We start from the raw sequence: 19,373 nt of genomic DNA on the forward strand, positions 1-19,373 counted from the left end.
CCATCCTTTCCACGTCAAACGTTGCCTCCTATACAGCCGTGGCATTCAAGGCAAACATTTTTCGGATGAGAACTCTTTACAGCAATACATCACCAATCTCACCTCCCGTTCACTGGATGTAATCATCCCTCCCCCCCCCCCCCCCCCCAAGTCTAGTTCTAAAGCAAATTTCCCAGGCCATCAATTCCAATCCTAGTATTGCTGATCCTTCCAAACAACAACTTCAGAACAAACCACTTGTCACACATATTATCCTGGTTTGAATGTATTAATCAGCTACTTTGCCAGGGCCATGACTTCCAAAATCATCCCCTAAAATGCGATCCATTCTGTCCAAGATTTTGCCCACCACACCTAAAACAGCTTTTCATCAACCTCCCTATCTCCACAATACCATTGTCAGACCCCTTGTACCTCTTGCATCCATGAAAAGACATCATATACCCGCTGTTATGTAACCACTGTTTGGCCTTTTAGATTGGCACTTCTGCCACCCAGTTACTAGTCAGGACGAATGGGCATAGACAGAGGATGTATACCAGCAACACACTATACCATATTGCAGAGCATGCTCTACAACATGACAGTCTTGACCTCAGTGCCTGTTTCACCACACATTCCATTTTTATTCTTCCCCCAGACACCAGTTTCTCAGAACTCCGCAAGTGGGAACTAGCGCTAAATGTTCTTGGTTCTTGCTATACATCTGGTCTTAATTTAGATTAATTCTTTCTGTCTCAGTGTTTCTTCACACTAACTACTTCCACCTTCACTCATTTTAGTTTTCTACATCTTGTCATGCACAATGTTTTAGCAGTAATCTCTGTCTTGCATGTTACCATCTTCCACCTTTGAGCTCTCAGGTTTTCAAATCTCGTCAGGTGCAGTCCCCAACAATCAGTCTTTCCTTCTCATCCCATCCAGTTAAGTCTCCCCTCACCTGGGGTACTGGGCGACTTTTCCAAGCTGTACCCCTTTCACTAAACCTCTCTAGTCCTCTTCCTTCATCCCTCTCCCCTCTTCCTTCCCCTTCAACTCTTCTGCTGGAAGAAGAGCCACTGGCTCTGACAGCTGGCTTAAGTTAAACCTACCTACCTACCCCCCCCCCTCTCTCTCTCTCTCTCTCTCTCTCTCTCTCTCTCTCTCTCTCTCTCCCCCCCCCCCCCCCGTGTGTGTGTGTGTGTGTGTGTGTGTGTGTGTGTGTGTGTGTGTGTGTGCGTGTGTGCGTGTGTGCGTGTGTGCGTGTGTGTGTGTTCTCCTGCCACTGCTTGGTGAATAGACTTTATCTATCCAATTAAATGAAGCTCTAAGACATGTACGAAACAAGATTTTTTCCCTGAATAGTTTCTTTAACATCATTTAAGAAAGACTGCAGATCAGGCAGCTTGAGTGACTTCTTGTTCAAGCAGTCAAGCAAATTTGCTAGCTTTCGTGTCAACTAGCATGGCATTTTTGCCGCACACTGATGTACTCTGCACACACTGTCAACTATGCTCCTCTGCACTCGCTCCAAACCAAACTGTCAAAAGTAGCTGATTATTTTAAATGCACTCTAGTCTTTAGAGGATGAATATGGGGCAGCTGAGACAGCTTTTTATCAAACAGAAGGTCCAAAAATAAAGACTGTGCAACAACGTCCTCGTGCTGGGTATCCAAGTAGAGTTCTGGGACAGTATAGGCCATGGTATGACAAGAATTCGTGAACCACATTTTTGCAAATGAAATTGGTAACCACGGGAAAGGGTACAAGCTGACGTCCTTCAGATGGCACTTTGGAGCTGGCATTCCACCATGGCTACAGGGTGGGAGCTGCAACAAATATGGAAGTCGTTGACATGACATGTGGGGGTGGCCCAGTGGCTGGACAGAGGTCACTAGCTCATTGATAGTGACGAGGAAGTGTGTGTCACTCAGCACGGAGTCATGAAGGGCATCATTCTCCTGTGGAGAGCTGAGTGGAGTACCAACTGCACCCAGAATAACTGGCGAGTTAAAAACAGCTGCAAAGAAGTGGTGTAATTTAGAAAAAGCCTGTTGGATTGTGGTTTCCAGCCTAGCCAGATGGTTGGTTGTCGATCATCCTTCCCAGAAACCATACCAACATGGGACAAAAGGTACCAAGATTTGAGAAACCAGCATAATCTGTGGACAACCATCCTTTCAAGCAGTTTGCAGAACACATTAGTGAGGCTAACTGGTTGGTAACTGCCAGTAGATTTTTGGCTTTTCCCCTGGATTAAGGAGTGAGACAATGATAATACTTCGCCACTGCTGAGGGAAGATGTGTTCTAGCCAAATACAATTACAGAAACTGATGACATGTAGCCTTTGAGAAGTATTCAAATGTTGAATGATCTGTTTATCAATTGACTCAGAGTCACAGGCTGTTATTGGAAAATGAGGCACGGGCCGGAAGCAGTTTCCAGTCAGTGAAAGTTTCATTTTACAATTTGGCTTGGTGAGGTTGGGGGGCAGAAGAGGGAGGGAAGTGAAACTTGAAAGGTAGCTGGGTAAGAAGAGGATGCAGACATTTCGCGAAGTGGGTCACAAGTGTTCAGCAAGAACCAATGAATCATCAATACATAGACCATCCTGAAGGATTAATCCCGGAACAGTTGCTGATGTTTGACAGCTTGGAAGACTATAAAATTTGTTCCATGACTGGGAGGGAGAAGCTTATGTTTCCAAGGAAGAGATGTAATACCAACACCATCCTTCTTACTGCACTTCATAAGACAGTCAGCCTTAGTGTGGAGTTGCTTAAAATTGAGGCCTGTGAAGGATGCAGCTCAAGACACTACAGGGCCCTACAATGATCCTGAATAGATATTACAATGTCTTTGATTCACCATGGGACTGGCCAACAGTGCAGCATGAAAGAGGAATAGCAGTTCCAGTAGCACGAGTGAATGTAACAACAGAGGTATATAACTGTCAGTTGGATCTTTAAAGAGCTCATCTGGTAATTGATCCATCAGCCACGATAAAGAAGTGATGGTATTATATATAAGGTCAACAGTCAAAAAGGTGCCATGACTGGCACTGGAGTAGGTAGTAGTACAATCACTAAGAAAACACGAACTGAGATCTGAAAGAAGCTGGTCAATGAGAAGGGTCCTATCAGACAATGTGTTATTTTCCGCAGGGTGTGCTTCACAATGAAATCCTCAAGCGAAGGGGACGAGAGGAGGCGGAGAGGAGGGGAGAGCTGTTGGATAAAGGAGTCATCACAAGGGGACTAACAGTCCTGCTTGAAGGTAAATAAATGTTATAAATGATGATTTCTGGGATAGTCTGCACTCACACCACTACTGTTTTCAACATGGTATGGACAGGAATCCACCCACTGATGATATCTGTGCGCACAAACATACAGACTCCTCTAGGAACACTGGGAAAAGTTCAATTATCACAGAATGCATGGTAACCCCAAAACATTGAGGAATGGTCATCAGTCAATTTCTTGGAGGGTGATACGGACTGTAGAACTAAAAGGAAATTAGTCGCAGTTCCAGTAGGTGACAGCAGCATCCATTACAGTTCCGCTGGATCATCATGTTAAGGGTGCCCTAGTTAGGTGTGAAGGGGCCAGGAGGACCAGTCATGACCCAAGATCACTGCCAGCTACCAGAGGGGATGGAATCACATAAATGAACATTGGTTCAGATTATTACTGCGTGGGAGGATCTGGCACCTCCAAGGTCAATAGAGTATTATTACTATTATTATTCTTTCCTTTCTCAGACGTTATGTCTGGTTAAAAATGGAAAGTGACACGGACCTTGATCAAGCGTGAATTCCTTTTAACTGTACAGTATATGTTACACTGCATTTCGGGTACTGTATTTACTCGAATCTAAGCCGCACTTTTTTCCAGTTTTTGTAATCCAAAAAACCGCCTGCGGCTTAGAATCGAGTGCAAAGCAAGCAGAAGTTCCGAAAAATGTTGATGGGTGCCGCCACAACTAACTTCTGCCGTCTAATATATGTAGCGCTACACAGGCATGCTTTGTAGACACAAAGATAAATACTGGCACCAAATCCTCTGTGTCAGTAAATAAATTTAAAAAAAGGTGGAAGACGAGCTTTTTTCCTCCGCCCCGAGTTTCAACCACTGCATTTTCATACATTATCCAACGAAGTAAATACAAATTCCGTATTGTTCATCTTCGAATGTAGCAGCATTTCAATGTACTACGAAAATCCGACTGGCAAGTCTGTTTGGGATGTTTGTCAATATGGCCAACTCTACGTTCTGAATTTTTTCCTACCTATGAGAAGAGATGGTTGCTAATAGGAACTTCTATGAATTGTGAATCACACGCAGTATTCTCTTCACCATAAGAATAATACGAATATAAACATTTTGCCATGTATTGTTTCGTGTTTGTTGCTATCTCATTTAAATCCTGTCTGCCTAATAAACTACAAAACTAGAGTGAGACAACAGCAAACGCGGAAGAATATACATATCATGTCACGTTTATATTCGTATTATTCTTATGCCTAATAGTGATACAGTCAGAAATGAAGCACAGCAATTGACTAGATTTTTAAATCTAAGATGACTCTAATTTCTCTGCAGAATGTAATGTATTAAAGAGGCGCCCGCAAAGATTTTCAAACGGAGAAAAATTTTCGCTAAACTATCGTTCAGAACATCTTCTATCATACGCAGTGTATTATTTTGTTCTTGTTGATTATTATCAAATAAAGCAGCAGTGTAAGTAACATCAAATAGCAGTCTATTGTCATTGTTTCGCTAATGAGACGATTCCTCTCTTTTAATTGTAAGCAGCGGTAGTGCGCACAAAAGCAAGCCATGGCGCAAGCGGCGACAGGCCGTAAACACGCATTATCAGAATGCGACAAACAATGCATGACACAGTACAGTAATCCATTTTCAGCTTAGAGTGACGTAAACACCTATAACAAAGAAAAAGCTTAACTGCTAAGGTTACGACTCGAACCAAACTACTGCAACTGTAGCGTCATTCATTCGACCTAAATTGTGTCTCATATTACAATGGACCAAATTTTATTTCGATTTGGAGATGCGGCCTAAAACTTTTCTCTCCCTTGAATTTCGAGTCTCAAATTTCAGGTGCGGCTTAGATTCGCGAAAATTTTTTTTCCTTCATTTTGAGTCTCATTTTTCAGGTGTGGCTTAGATTCGAGTAAATACGGTAATTGAACATGTATCAATAATTACGGATTTCTGTAATTGTATATATAAGTTTGGATGTAGCTGTATTGCGTTGATGTACTGGTGGATATTGTGTGGTATGACTCCTGTAGTTGATAGTATAATTGGTATAATGCCAACTTTATCCTGATGCCACATGTCCTTGACTTCCTCAGCCAGTTGGATGTATTTTTCAATTTTTTCTCCTGTTTCCTTCTGTACATTTGTTGTATTGGGTATGGATATTTCGATTAGCTGTGTTAATTTCTTCTTTTTATTGGGGACTATGATGTCAGGTTTGTTATGTGGTGATGTTTTATCTGTTATAATGGTTCTGTTCCAGTATAATTTGTATTCATCATTCTCTAGTACATTTTGTGGTGCATACTTGTATGTGGGAATGTGTTGTTTTATTAGTTTATGTTGTATGGCAAGTTGTTGATATATTATTTTTGCTACATTGTCATGTCTTCTGGGGTATTCTGTATTTGCTAGTATTGTACATCCGCTTGTGATGTGACCTACTGTTTCTATTTGTTGTTTGCAAAGTCTGCATTTATCTGCTGTGGTATTGGGATCTTTAATAATATGCTTGCTGTAATATCTGGTGTTTATTGTTTGATCCTGTATTGCAATCATGAATCCTTCTGTCTCACTGTATATATTGCCTTTTCTTAGCCATGTGTTGGATGCGTCTTGATCGATGTGTGGCTGTGTTAGATGATACGGGTGCTTGCCATGTAGTTTGCTCACAACAAGAAGCGACAGAGCAATTAGACGAAAAGAAGCAGAAATTACAAGCATTGGCCAAACGACTTAGAAGATACAAAAAAAGTGAAAATAGAAGGAAACAAAACCAAACATTCAACACAAACCAAAAGAAATTTTACCAGACAATAGATAACACACACAACCTTTTTCGTTTTTTTTCCGAGATTTCATTTCTTATAAATTGTGTTAGCTGTCCGATGTCTTTTCTCAGTTTTTCTATTTTGATCTGTAGCCTGTGTTGCCATGCTGGTTTTGTGGGTTTCTTCTGTGTGTTGGTTGGTTCTGATCTCTGCCTAGTGTGTATATTTAGTGTAGTGAGTGCTCCTATATATACCAGTAGTTGTAACTCTTCCATAGTTGTGTTTTCATTTATTTTGTTGTGTATGATTGTGTTGATAGTTTTTATTGTTGTTTCGACTTGTGGGTTATTTGGTGGTCTATGCAAGAATGGTCTAATGTCCGTATTTGTGTCTTTGTATTCTATATATGTTAGCTGAAATTTTTCTTCTATATCTAATATATGTGTCACTTTGTGTTCTATTTGTGCTTGTTCTGGTGGCTGCCTTAAGATTTCGTTTTCCTCTGATTGTTTAATTGGTGCGTATTGTTCTTTGTTTGTTTGCTCTGGGATGTTTGAGTCCATTACTGTATTTTCTTCTTCTTCTGATTGCACATTATTTTGTTCCAGTATTTGTTGTACTTGTTGTTTGATGTTATCTAATTCTGACTGGGGTATCCTGTTATTTTTTATTATTACACGGATCTGATCAGCCAGTCGTCGTTCTGTTAAAAATTTTAATTATGGGTATCTGGTAATAAATGTTGTGTATACTTGTGATCTGTATCCAGTTGTGTTGGTTTCTAGGTTTGTTGCTTGGTAATAACAGAACATGAGGTGTCGATTAACTTCATCTGACCATCTCATCCTCTGTCTTTGTTTTCCTTCTAGGGTGGTTGCAGGAAGCATATCCTGCAAAACACCTCTATTTGGATTTAAATCATTTTCCAGTTGGCTAGCAGTGTCGTTACCATTGTGGGCGGGCATAGGGTTCAAGCATCGTCCCCGACCATGACGGCGCTTGTCCGAGGCTTCATTAGTTCTGTCCTGAACCAACTAATCACACTAAAAGGGGGGTTAGCCATATTAGTGGTTTGTTCTTTTCGTCGCCTTTTACGACTGGCAGAACATACCGGAGGCCTATTCTTTTCCTGGGCCTCCACGGGATTTATTATTATTATTATCTTCACTTTCTCAGACGTTAAGTCCGGTTAAAAATGGAGTGACGCGGACCTTGATCAAGCGTCACTTCCTTTTAACTGTACGGTATGTGTTATATTGCATTTAGGAACTTTCGGGTAATTGAACATGTATCAATAATTACGGATTTCTGTAGCTGTATATATATGTTTGGATGTAGCTGTATTGCATTGATGTACTGGTGGATATTGTGTGGTATGACTCCTGTAGTTGATAGTATAATTGGTATGATGTCAACTTTATCCTGATGCCACATGTCTTTGACTTCCTCAGCCAGTTGGATGTATTTTTCAATTTTTTCTCCTGTTTTCTTTTGTATATTTGTTGTATTGGGTATGGATATTTCGATTAGTTGTGTTAATTTCTTCTTTTTATTGGTGAGTATGATGTCAGGTTTGTTATGTGGCGTTGTTTTATCTGTTATAATGGTTCTGTTCCAGTATAATTTGTATTCATCATTCTCCAGTACATTTTGTGGTGTATACTTGTATGTAGGAATGTGTTGTTTTAAAAGTTTATGTTGTAAGGCAAGCTGTTGATGTATTATTTTTGCGACATTGTCATGTCTTCTGGGGTATTCTGTATTTGCTAGTATTGTACATCCGCTTGTGATGTGATCTACTGTTTCTATTTGTTGTTTACAAAGTCTGCATTTATCCGTTGTGGTATTGGGATCTTTAATAATATGCTTGCTGTAATACCTGGTGTTTATTGTTTGATCCTGTATTGCAATCATGAATCCTTCTGTCTCACTGTATATATTGCCTTTTCTTAGCCATGTGTTGGATGCGTCTTGATCGATGTGTGGCTGTGTTAGATGATACGGGTGCTTGCCATGTAGTGTTTTCTTTTTCCAATTTACTTTCTTCATGTCTGTTGATGTTATGTGATCTAAAGGGTTGTAGAAGTAGTTATGAAATTGCAGTGGTGTAGCCGATGTATTTATATGAGTGATTGCCTTGTGTATTTTGCTAGTTTCTGCTTCTCTTTCTAGAAAGAATTTTCTTAAATTGTCTACCTGTCCATAATGTAGGTTTTTTATGTCGATAAATCCCCTTCCTCCTTCCTTTCTGCTTAATGTGAATCTTTCTGTTGCTGAATGTATGTGATGTATTCTATATTTGTGGCATTGTGATCGTGTAAGTGTATTGAGTGCTTCTAGGTCTGTGTTACTCCATTTCACTACTCCAAATGAGTAGGTCAATATTGGTATGGCATAGGTATTTATAGCTTTTGTCTTGTTTCTTGCTGTCAATTCTGTTTTCAGAATTTTTGTTAGTCTTTGTCTATATTTTTCTTTTAGTTCTTCTTTGATATTTGTATTATCTGTTCCTATTTTTTGTCTGTGTCCTAGATATTTATAGGCATCCGTTTTTTCCATCGCTTCTATGCAGTCGCTGTGGTTATCTAATATGTAATCTTCTTGTTTAGTATGTTTTCCCTTGACTATGCTATTTTTCTTACATTTGTCTGTTCCAAAAGCCATACTTATATCATTGCTGAATCCTTCTGTTATCTTTAGTAATTGGTTGAGTTGTTGTTTTGTTGCTGCCAGTAGTTTTAGATCATCCATGTATAGCAAATGTGTGATTTTGTGTGGGTATGTTCCAGTAATATTGTATCCATAATTTGTATTATTTAGCATGTTGGATAGTGGGTTCAGAGCAAGGCAGAACCAGAAAGGACTTAATGAGTCTCCTTGGTATATTCCACGCTTAATCTGTATTGGCTGTGATGTGATATTATTTGAATTTGTTTGGATATTAAGTGTGGTTTTCCAATTTTTCATTACTATGTTTAGGAACTGTATCAACTTAGGATCTACTTTGTATATTTCCAATATTTGTAGTAACCATGAGTGGGGTACACTATCAAAAGCTTTTTGGTAATCAATGTATGCGTAGTGTAGCGACCTTTGTTTAGTTTTAGCTTGATATGTCACCTCTGCATCTTATCAGTTGCTCTTTACATCCTCGTGCTCCTTTGCAACAGCCTTTTTGTTCTTCATTTATAATTTTGTTCTGTGTTGTATGTGTCATTAATTTCTGTTTAATGACTGAAGTTAATATTTTGTATATTGTTGGCAGGCATGTTATGGGGCGATATTTAGCTGGGTTCGCTGTGTCTGCTTGATCTTTAGGTTTCAGATATGTTATTCCGTGTGTAAGTGTATCAGGGAATGTGTGTGGGTCTGCAATGTAACTGTTAAATAATTTAGTTAGATGTGAATGTGTTGAGGTGAACTTCTTTAACCAGAAATTTGCTATTTTATCATTTCCAGGGGCTTTCCAATTGTGAGTAGAATTAATTGCTTGGGTGACTTCATGTTGCAAAATTATCACTTCAGGCATTTGTGGTATCATCTTGTATGTGTCTGTTTCTGCTTGTATCCACCGTGCATGCCTGTTATGTTGTACCGGGTTTGACCATATGTTGCTCCAGAAGTGTTCCATATCTGTTATGTTTGGTGGATTGTTTATTTTAATGTGTGTGTTATCTATTGTCTGGTAAAATTTCTTTTGGTTTGTGTTGAATGTTTGGTTTGTTTCCTTCTATTTTCACTTTTTTTGTATCTTCTGAGTCGTTTGGCTAATGCTTGTAATTTCTGCTTCTTTTTGTCTAATTGCTCTGTCGCTTCTTGTTGTGAGATTTTACCTAACTTTTTTCGTTTTTTTTCCGAGATTTCATTTCTTATAAATTGTGTTAGCTGTCCGATGTCTTTTCTCAGTTTTTCTATTTTGATCTGTAGCCTGTGTTGCCATGCTGGTTTTGTGGGTTTCTTCTGTGTGTTGGTTGGTTCTGATCTCTGCCTAGTGTGTATATTTAGTGTAGTGAGTGCTCCTATATAAACCAGTAGTTGTAATTCTTCCATAGTTGTGTTTTCATTTATTTTGTTGTGTATGATTGTGTTGATAGTATTTATTGTTGTTTCGACTTGTGGGTTATTTGGTGGTCTACGCAAGAATGGTCTAATGTCTGTATTTGTGTCTTTGTATTCTATATATGTTAGCTGAAATTTTTCTTCTATATCTAACATCTGTGTCACTTCGTGTTCTATTTGTGCTTGTTCTGGTGGCTGTCTTAAGATTTCGTTTTCCTCTGATTGTTTAATTGGTGCATGTTGTTCTTTGTTTGTTTGCTCTGGGATGTTTGAGTCCATTACTGTATTTTCTTCTTCTTCTGATTGCACATTATTTTGTTCCAGTATTTGTTGTGCTTGTTGTTTGATGTTTTCTAATTCTGACTGGGGTATCCTGTTATTTTTTATTATTACACAGATCTGATCAGCTAATCGTTGTTCTGTTAAAAATTTTAATTCAGGGTATCTGGTAATAAATGTTGTGTATACTTGTGATCTGCATCCAGTTGTGTTGGTTCCTAGGTTTGTTGCTTGGTAATAACAGAACATGAGGTGTCGATTAACTTCATCTGATCATCTCATCCTCTGTCTTTGTTTTCCTTCTAGGGTGGTTGCAGGAAGCATATCCTGCAAAACACCTCTATTTGGATTTAAATAATTTTCCAGTTGGCTAGCAGTGTTGTTACCATTGTGGGCGGGCATAGGGTTCAAGCGTCGTCCCCGACCATGACGGCGCTTGTCCAAGGCTTCTTTAGTTCTATCCTGAACCAACTAATCACACTAAAAGGGGGGTTAGCCCTATTAGTGGTTTGTTCTTTTCGTCGCCTTTTACGACTGGCAGAACATACCGGAGGCCGATTCTTTTCCCGGGCCTCCACGGGGTTTATTATTATTATTATTATTATTATTATTATTATTATTTCTTTCCTTTCTCAGACGTTATGTCTGGTTAAAATGATTATTATTATTATTATTATTATTATTATTATTCCTCTGCAGCTTTTGGTGGCCAAGATTCTTGCAAGGGCATATCCGTGGTGTGTGTGGTGACAGACTAAGAGAAGGCTGCCTTGAGACAAATAGGCTGTGGCTCCTTCAGCAGATGGCTGGTGCTGGGCCTCTGACCTGTATGTTTCTGGGGAGAGTGAGCCCGAGAGAGTGTCCTGTCATCAGTAGATGCTGGACAAGGAAGCTGTTACTCTTGTCAGGTGTGGGAAGTTGTTCCTGAAGATACTGTCATAGCAACCACGAGACTAGAGACCAGTGGTAGCTCTGGTTTGGAAAAAAAACAAGCACAGAAAGTGACAGCAGGATTTTTGCGTAGTTGGTCATCATGTAAGACAGGATGCAGGTGTTCATATTTTTTCTTGCCTTGGTATGTGACAGGCAGTCAAGTGAATTATGTTCTTGTATTTTCTTTTCCTTTCTAAATACTAGGCAAAACTGTGAACATGGAGGATGGTGATCAGTATACATTTTTCCCAATCAGTGAAATTCACCAAATTTCTCTCCTTTGTGTTCCATAAAAAATAATGGTTTTGTTGCCATAAAAGTATTTCCTCCTGTAATACTATACATCAAGTAGTGACTAAACTGTTTCACTTCCAGTCTGGCTTGTCCCTCCTCCACCTGAGAGTCAGGGTAGGAAAAGCAGTAGCACTGAAATATCCAGACCTATCGGCTGAGAGAACCAAATCAGAATGGCCATTGCATTGATTCAATTTGATATATTTAAAACCAAATCAGAATGGCCATTGCATTGATTCAATTCGATATATTTAATGTGAAAAACATCCACCCTAATGACATCAAATCCAATTGAGGGTGCCACCTAGCCACACAAAAGGTCATTTGGCATGATGACCATTGCTGGGAGTCCTGAAGCCCCAGGAAGATGGGCATTTACTGTGGCATGCATGGGTAACTACTAGCTCATGGATCAGAAGCGTGATGCCCATTCTGTTAAGAGCTCTACCAAAAGGGTACCTAATGATCCCACAACATTGGATTGGCTACCACACTGGCTCAAGTTCATATACAAGTCTATGCAATTACTGCGCACAAAGGATCATTAACACTGTAGGCTGTTTTTAAGGCATTCTTCCCCAGTCAATCCAAACTACAGGAGGGGGGGATACTGAAAATTGAAGTCAAACCCAGGGGCAGACAAAAATTATTTCAACTGAAAAGTGGTGTAACAAATAAGAAAACAACAAAAGACAGCAGAACCTTCTAAAATAGTCAAATCAACATCCAAGGGCTGCCACTGCGAGAAAAAAGAAAAGATGGGAGACTGCAGGACAAGAAAGCAAGTAAATGCTGCAATAGCTCGAGACCTTGTGCTCACCACATGCGTACTTATGAAAGAGCAGTGAGCCTTTGCAGCGTCTACAAAAAGGGAGAACTGGTTGGTGCGCTTGACACCGAAACAGGGTTTTATGGATAATGAAGAGCTGGAGGTCAGGGTACAAGAAGGTAGCAAGCTGGGCTGAATAAGACCACATGAAGTGGATAAGAAAGAAGGTACTGAGGCCACCAAGGAATAAGCAAAACATGTCTTGGCCCTGGGTCCAAACTGTGACGATACCAGGGAACATGAAACAGACAAGGGCCTCCGGATGGATCTCTGATGGCTAGGGTGATTCCCTCTAGATAGCTCATAAAGAGGTGGACTTATTTATGTTCAAGAACACTGTTTATCTTCAAAAAGGACAATATAAACTAGTAACAAGTTTTTAATACAACTTGCCTCACGATGGCCTTCATCGGACCTTTCACGAGCCTTGTCCAGAGGAGTCTTCCCATCTTCATCACGCAAATCAGGATTTGCACCATGGCGCAGAAGTACTTTAGCAATAGCTGGTCGTCCGAAACAGGCAGCATAATGTAGGGAAGATGAGCGTTGACCTGTAAACACAATGGGGTTTTGTTTGTAAGCCAATTTAACATTTCAAATTTTTATGAAAAACTAATATAATTTATGGATCACTAGAAGAATAAGTAATGGGCAAGTAATTAGACTATTAGAGGGCCAAAGGAAATTAAATCTTATTGAATGTGTACTGTCTCAAAAAGTGAAGAGAGAAACTGGTAGAAGCAAAGGTAGAAATCTGATAGTAATAGTGATCCATGTAACACTTATTTAATAGAATAATGATGCAGAACCCCCCCCCCCCTCTTGTGTGTGTGTGTGTGTGTGGGGGGGGGGGGGGGGGGCGGGCATGTGTTAATGTTGACCCAAACAAAAAGTTTTCAAAAACTGCGTCAAACTGTAATGGTGAAGTTGTGTCAGAGGGAATGGGTTACAATAAACATGCAAAAAGAGCCGAGACAGTCTAAGACTAGTTGTTATTTTTATACATCTGAACTAGAATGGTTTAGATGGTACCATGTGTTATTTTGCAGGTTAATTAACATTAAATATGTATCAAATGTCGAGAACATTATGACTATGAGAAAGGTTGAATTCCGTGAATCTGACATAAGCAACGTGTTGCATTTCAATATTTGTAATTAAATTATACGATTTGCAACAGAAACAAGTGTGACACTCACTCGCAACAATTCACCTTATTCACGAAGCATCTATTCTGAGAGCTGAAGCTTATTCTCTGATTGTTGTTAACTTTGAAACGTGAAACTACCATTACAAAGTAAAGAAAATCAATGAATTAAAGCTCGGGTAGTTATAAAAGGTGTACCTCATGGTGTCAAGCCTAAAGGTTGATTTTATGTAGCTGTTCACCCTAATCTATCCTGAGCAAGCGTCTTTGTGTCCACCTAACTACTGAAACCTACATCCATTTGAAAAACTGCTTATGCAGTCCAACATTCATCTCCATTGACAATTTTTATTTCTCAGACTTTCCTCCCTAATCTTATTACAATTTTTTGATTGCTAGAGATGTATCCAATCAACTGATCCCTTCTTTAAGTCAAGCTGTGTCATTAATTCCTTTTCTCTCTGATGTCACTTACTGTATCTTCATTAGTTAGCTGATTTGATCATCTAATTTTTAGCATTCTCCTGCAGCACCACATTTCAGTTATGTACAAAGCTATACTCCGCACAAATACTGTCAGAAAAGATTTCCTAACACTTAAATTTAGTTTTCTTTCTCTCTCTCTCTCTCTCTCTCTCTGACCACCGTCCATTTGAAATTCTCAACAACCACTGGTTCTTTCAATTAATTGATCCCACATCCTTAATTTTACAACCAACTGTAATTTCTTCAGTTGTAACTTTCAGTCTTTAGTCAATAAATCGTGGTCAGAGTCCACATCTTCCCCTGCAAAGATATTTCAGTTCAAAATTTTTTCTTACCATTATATAACCAATCCAAAATCTTCTGGTGTCTCCTGGCCCACATATACACCTCCTTCCATAATTCTTAGACCATGTTTGCAATGATTAGATTGTGCTCCAATAAAAATTATAGGAGATGAATTACCTTTTCATTCTTTTCCCCTTACCCACGTTCTCCTAATCGCCTTTATCTTTATTTTGCTGCTGTTGAATTATGATACTCCACCATAAATTTTCATCTCCATTAAAAATATAAATTACCTATTACTTTTGTCTGATCATATATTCTTTCAAACTTTTCATTACCTGCATAGCAAGTATGCCTATATACTTCTGCTGGGGGTGTTGGTTTTGTGTGTCTCTTGGCTATAATAATGTGATGCTGTTCATAGAAGTCACTCATATTCCCAATTCCTTATACATTATTAAATTAAAACACTCATTTGTGGCTCTCCAAGATGAAGTGTTTCATGAAATAAAATCCAAAAGTTGAGTTTTCCTCCTAGAAAAATATTAATCTTCATTCCCCATATTTTACACAAGATAGTTTTCATGTATGTAGGTTTCCACCTGGATAAGTATTCCAAAAATGTTCTGTACAAAAAGAAATCAGGTGTTGCATAGATATTGTGCGTGCAAAATTTTGTGCAGCCCAGCAATTACAACGGACATGAATTAGGGATATTTCAGTAGAACCAAAGATTTCAGACACCTTACATGCTGGTATAATAGGACAAAATCCCAATTCATTAATGTTTTTCTAAAGTTTACATTTATTTAGATGTGATGCATATGAACAGAAACCTATGTGCATACCTTTATTGACATCAGCTCCTCTCTCACACAGGAACTCTACCATCTCCTGTGTGCCAAAAGCAGATGCCCAATTCAGTAAGGTCTGTCCAACATCATCCATGAAGTTCACTTCAATACCTGCAGACAAAAATATTTTCATTTAGGAGTTAATTTTGTACTTTACAGTACTACCCAGGCAACCATAACAATTGTTTTAAGTGACTGGAAACATCCTGAATTCACCATTTGCGTTTCTTGGCTGTTTAGTAAACAGTGTTGCTGGACTATGTTCACCAAGAAGGTGATCCGTCTTCAACTAAAGAGAGTGAATTCTTGCAAGTCCAGTGCAAATTGTGAATGTTCCACCCAAAATATGTCAGTGTACAAATAACTTTTTTGCTCCTGATATACTTTCCATAATGCTTTGCAGAAATATTTGAATGCATGTATCGTATCATTAATTACCTATTTTCAACCTTTGAACACAGATATATTTTGCAAAAGCACACTATTTCAAGCCCCTCTGCAGCTGACAGTCTTTATTCTACACAGCTATAAATTATTTGAAATTTTATGTAGTCACTGCATATTATAAAACAAAACGAAACACACAACACATGCGCGCTATTGTTTGCTTGAATATATTTCTAAATTTGCATGAATTTTATGCCAATATCCTGTTCCGAGACATGATGGGTAATTGGCATCTGCACTGAGTCCTTTCAACTTGTAGATGACCTTTTCCTTAATGTAACTGCAACTCATTGTACCCATGCCACCTCGTAAAAATGATATAATCTTAACAGTAATGTAGTGTTTGAAATGAGAAGTCATTTGAGATTAAAAAAAGATAATTATTCTGCCAATTACTTCATTTAAAAAATCTTACAAATCATTTAACTTGTGGACAAACATACGTAAGACAAATGTATGTTCTTCGTCCCTTACATTCTGACATGTTTACCTGCTTCCTGAAGATGTCTACCTGCAATGAACTACACCCTGAAAAGTTCTCGGCATTTCATCAGAACTTAACCTCTTATAAAGTGCAATTTTTCTCCAATGTTCATGTAGTTCATTTCTGTAAAAAGTTGGTGTGCTATAAGACAATGACTCAAAGTACACTCTCATACACTCAAATGTTTATAGAATTACCAAAACAAGTACTTGAAAATAAAATTATAACAACAATGTGCTTAATTATTTACTTTAGTTCAGGATTTCTAATAACTTCAAAAAAACCCTAATCAAATGATGGAAAATCCAAGACGGCAATATTATGAACAGTAAAGATTGCCATTCTCCATACAGAGGAGATACTGAGTTGCAGACGGGGAAAAAAGACCACTGTCTCTGGTCCGGCCTCAGTGCCCAGAGAGAGTGGCAATGCGTTTGTGTCTGTGACTCAACAACTCCATATGGTGAGTAGCAATCTCTCTTTTCTCATAATATTACTGTTATAAAACCCACATTTAAATATACTGTTCAGCCATTAATTTTAATGCGGCTCCCAAAGGTAGGTTCAGTGGCCACATTTGATGCTTACTATTGTTAGAAAGTTGCGGTACTTTAAGCCAAAAGAAAAAACAATAACAACTTGTTTGCTACAAAAATTTTAAATCAAACCAGTACCGGCTAGTAATTTATAAAATAATAAGAAAGAAGTAATTATTTTTGTAATACCTCCACTATCAATGGCCTCAATAAGGGCATCAGTGTCCTTGGAGCGAATACAATCTATCAGTTGTCGGTGTGTCTTCTCTCCGGCACTGTCCATACGACGAAGCCGCGGTAGGAGTTGGCTGCCACCTGCACCAGAGCGTGCAAGAGCCTTACGACCCTCAAAAAGCAGCACCAGCAATAGATCCACAAGGCGCATTGAGTCCAAGGAACACCTGTAAATGTAAAGAAGTACTTAGTTCTGCGTCACAAAGCCGAGACTGTGGAATGTCAAATGTATTTATGACAACTTTCACACAATAGTGTCAATTAAGTTATAAAATTCAACAATGTGTACCCAAGCTTTTACATATTACCAGGAAATGGAAGTGCTATGTATAATCTAAAAAAATGCTCATGTGATTCTAAGAAACTTACATCAGTTGCTTTCTACAGTCAATTCAAAATTATTTTAGGATCAACAGCTATGATGGATGTATTAGGGAGGAGGTCCACATGGGTGGCACGGACCCCACTGTGCCAATACCATGAGACCCGTAGCCACAGCAAGCACCCAAAGTTGCCAAACTTTCACCCTATCACAATCCTTCCAGCCTGCACTTCACTTCTGCTACAGGGAGCCAGCTGCCCTGCTTGATTGTTGCGCCCTGTGACTTTGTTTTAGTTTTTACAATTGTAGGAGCTGGTATTTTATTTGTTCTTACTGTTATTTTCTGTGTAATGCTGAACAATGCCAACAGGAGGTGCGTCAAAAGTTATGAGCAGTAAAGATCAACAACATTCTCCTGGCAAGGGGATTATCGTAACAGGTCGGTCAATAAAAATGGTATGTGCATTACATGCCTACGCTGGGACTGAAAAACTTAATGATAGCCTACCCCTTTCCATTAACAAGGTAATAAAGGAAAATGCTGCAGCTTTGGGAAAAAAACCACTTACAAAGACTGACAAGGAAACATCTGAGAAAAAAAAAAGGAAGTTGGAGGAACAATGAAGCTTAAAACCCTAGATAAACATTGTATGGATAAGAGGCTTACACATGTAGACTTCAGAATGAGATTTTCACTCCACAGAAGCACTGATAAACTTCTTGGCTGATTGAAACTGTTTGCCGAACTGTGACTTGAACTCATGGTCTTTGCTTTTGCAGGCAAGTTCTCTGCTGTGGGTGAAGCACTTGCCCATAAAAGACAATGGTCCCAAATTCAAGTCATGTTCCAGCACACACTTTTAATCTGCCACTAAGTTTCAACACAGATTTTTCTGCAGAGGATGCGATTCATCTTCATGTTTATGATTATTACAGCAGAAAAGAACATCTGATACCACCAACTATTATTCTCACTTAAGGAACCACAACTTTTTTAACTGCTAACAAGTCATTATTTACAGTTTAACACAACCTAGGCTTTCGCTATGCACATCCCTGTGGCTGTAAGCTGTTGATGGAAAGGGAGGACATAGCTGCATGGCAATTCCGATTTTTAAGGCAGATTCATAGTATGAGTATGAACAAAGTTGTGAGGCCCAATGAAACATGGATCAGCTCTTGCGGTAGTGGTATGTATAGAGCACTCAACACTGGTGATTAGTGCTCAGTTCTGGTCAAGTTGTCAAGCACGCCTGGACAGACAACAATGAAAAGGCTCTCTGCAGCTGAAGCACTCACAAAAAATAAAAAAAGCAGTCAGAATGTTACCCCTGAAGACGAAATAAGCAATCAAACATACAGACACAGTGTCATGGAAAGAGCATAGCAGAATGAAGCTGTTTTGGAAAATTCAGTAAAGGAGAGGATTATTCCAATAAATAGCAACAGTGACAGTGACACTTAAAGCCTCTGTCACAGCGAGTAGGTTGATGACAACAAGCCATCACCACCATAGAAACAGAGCACAGGCAGATTCTGCTGCATGTTTGGAGTGCACATTTCACAACTGTGTAGCTACATATTAAAGCCTTATTAGCATCTCATTCCAAATGAAGTTTCTCTCAAATATTCAGTCTGTATCAAACAGAATAAATTATACTGTTTACAATATTATAGCTGTAATACTGAGGCTCTTTTTTTATACTGTTTTTGTTCTTTCTCCCAATAACAGTTGGTCTGTTTAAAACATTTTCCCACAGTGGTATATATGCATTTTTTTAATTATTTAAAATTTTTTTCTGTCTCAGAAATAAGTAGACCGACCATAAATATCAATTCTAACGGGTGAATTACGAATCTAGCTATCTGTTTCTGGTAATGAAACCATATGAACAGTTGATTAGTATTTGACACACAAGCAGAACACTGTGCGTCGAAACTATCTCGTGTTACAAAATGTTGATCAAATTATAGTTTGGATTATGAAAATGTGATGTATTCTTAAGTATGCCCACAGTGATGTCTCTTTCCTCCTGTACAATCACACAAACATGGGAATACAACAGTATGCACAAAGATTTGTGGAGAAAATGCGTGTACCCGTGGGCATACTCGTATCCGCACACTGTGTCACTGAGAAAGCAGTCT

The 19,373-nt window shown here is 38.8% G+C and overlaps 1 protein-coding gene across 7 annotated transcripts in view; it reads right to left on the bottom strand.

Moving 5' to 3' along the window:
* LOC126416771 (E3 ubiquitin-protein ligase HECTD1) overlaps positions 1–19,373 on the bottom strand; it is a 327,326-nt gene that overhangs the window by 261,686 nt on the left and 46,267 nt on the right. For all 7 annotated transcript variants that reach the window (XM_050084626.1, XM_050084625.1, XM_050084627.1 and 4 more), the window contains exons 9-11: positions 16,859–17,070; positions 15,197–15,313; positions 12,824–12,981 (exon numbers count right to left, since the gene is read on the bottom strand). In XM_050084626.1, coding sequence (XP_049940583.1) covers positions 12,824–12,981; positions 15,197–15,313; positions 16,859–17,070 — 487 coding nt within the window. The remainder of the gene's footprint in view (positions 1–12,823; positions 12,982–15,196; positions 15,314–16,858; positions 17,071–19,373) is intronic.

Source organism: Schistocerca serialis, chromosome 8, assembly GCF_023864345.2.
Source record: "Schistocerca serialis cubense isolate TAMUIC-IGC-003099 chromosome 8, iqSchSeri2.2, whole genome shotgun sequence".
Classification (NCBI taxonomy): Eukaryota; Metazoa; Arthropoda; class Insecta; order Orthoptera; family Acrididae; genus Schistocerca; species Schistocerca serialis.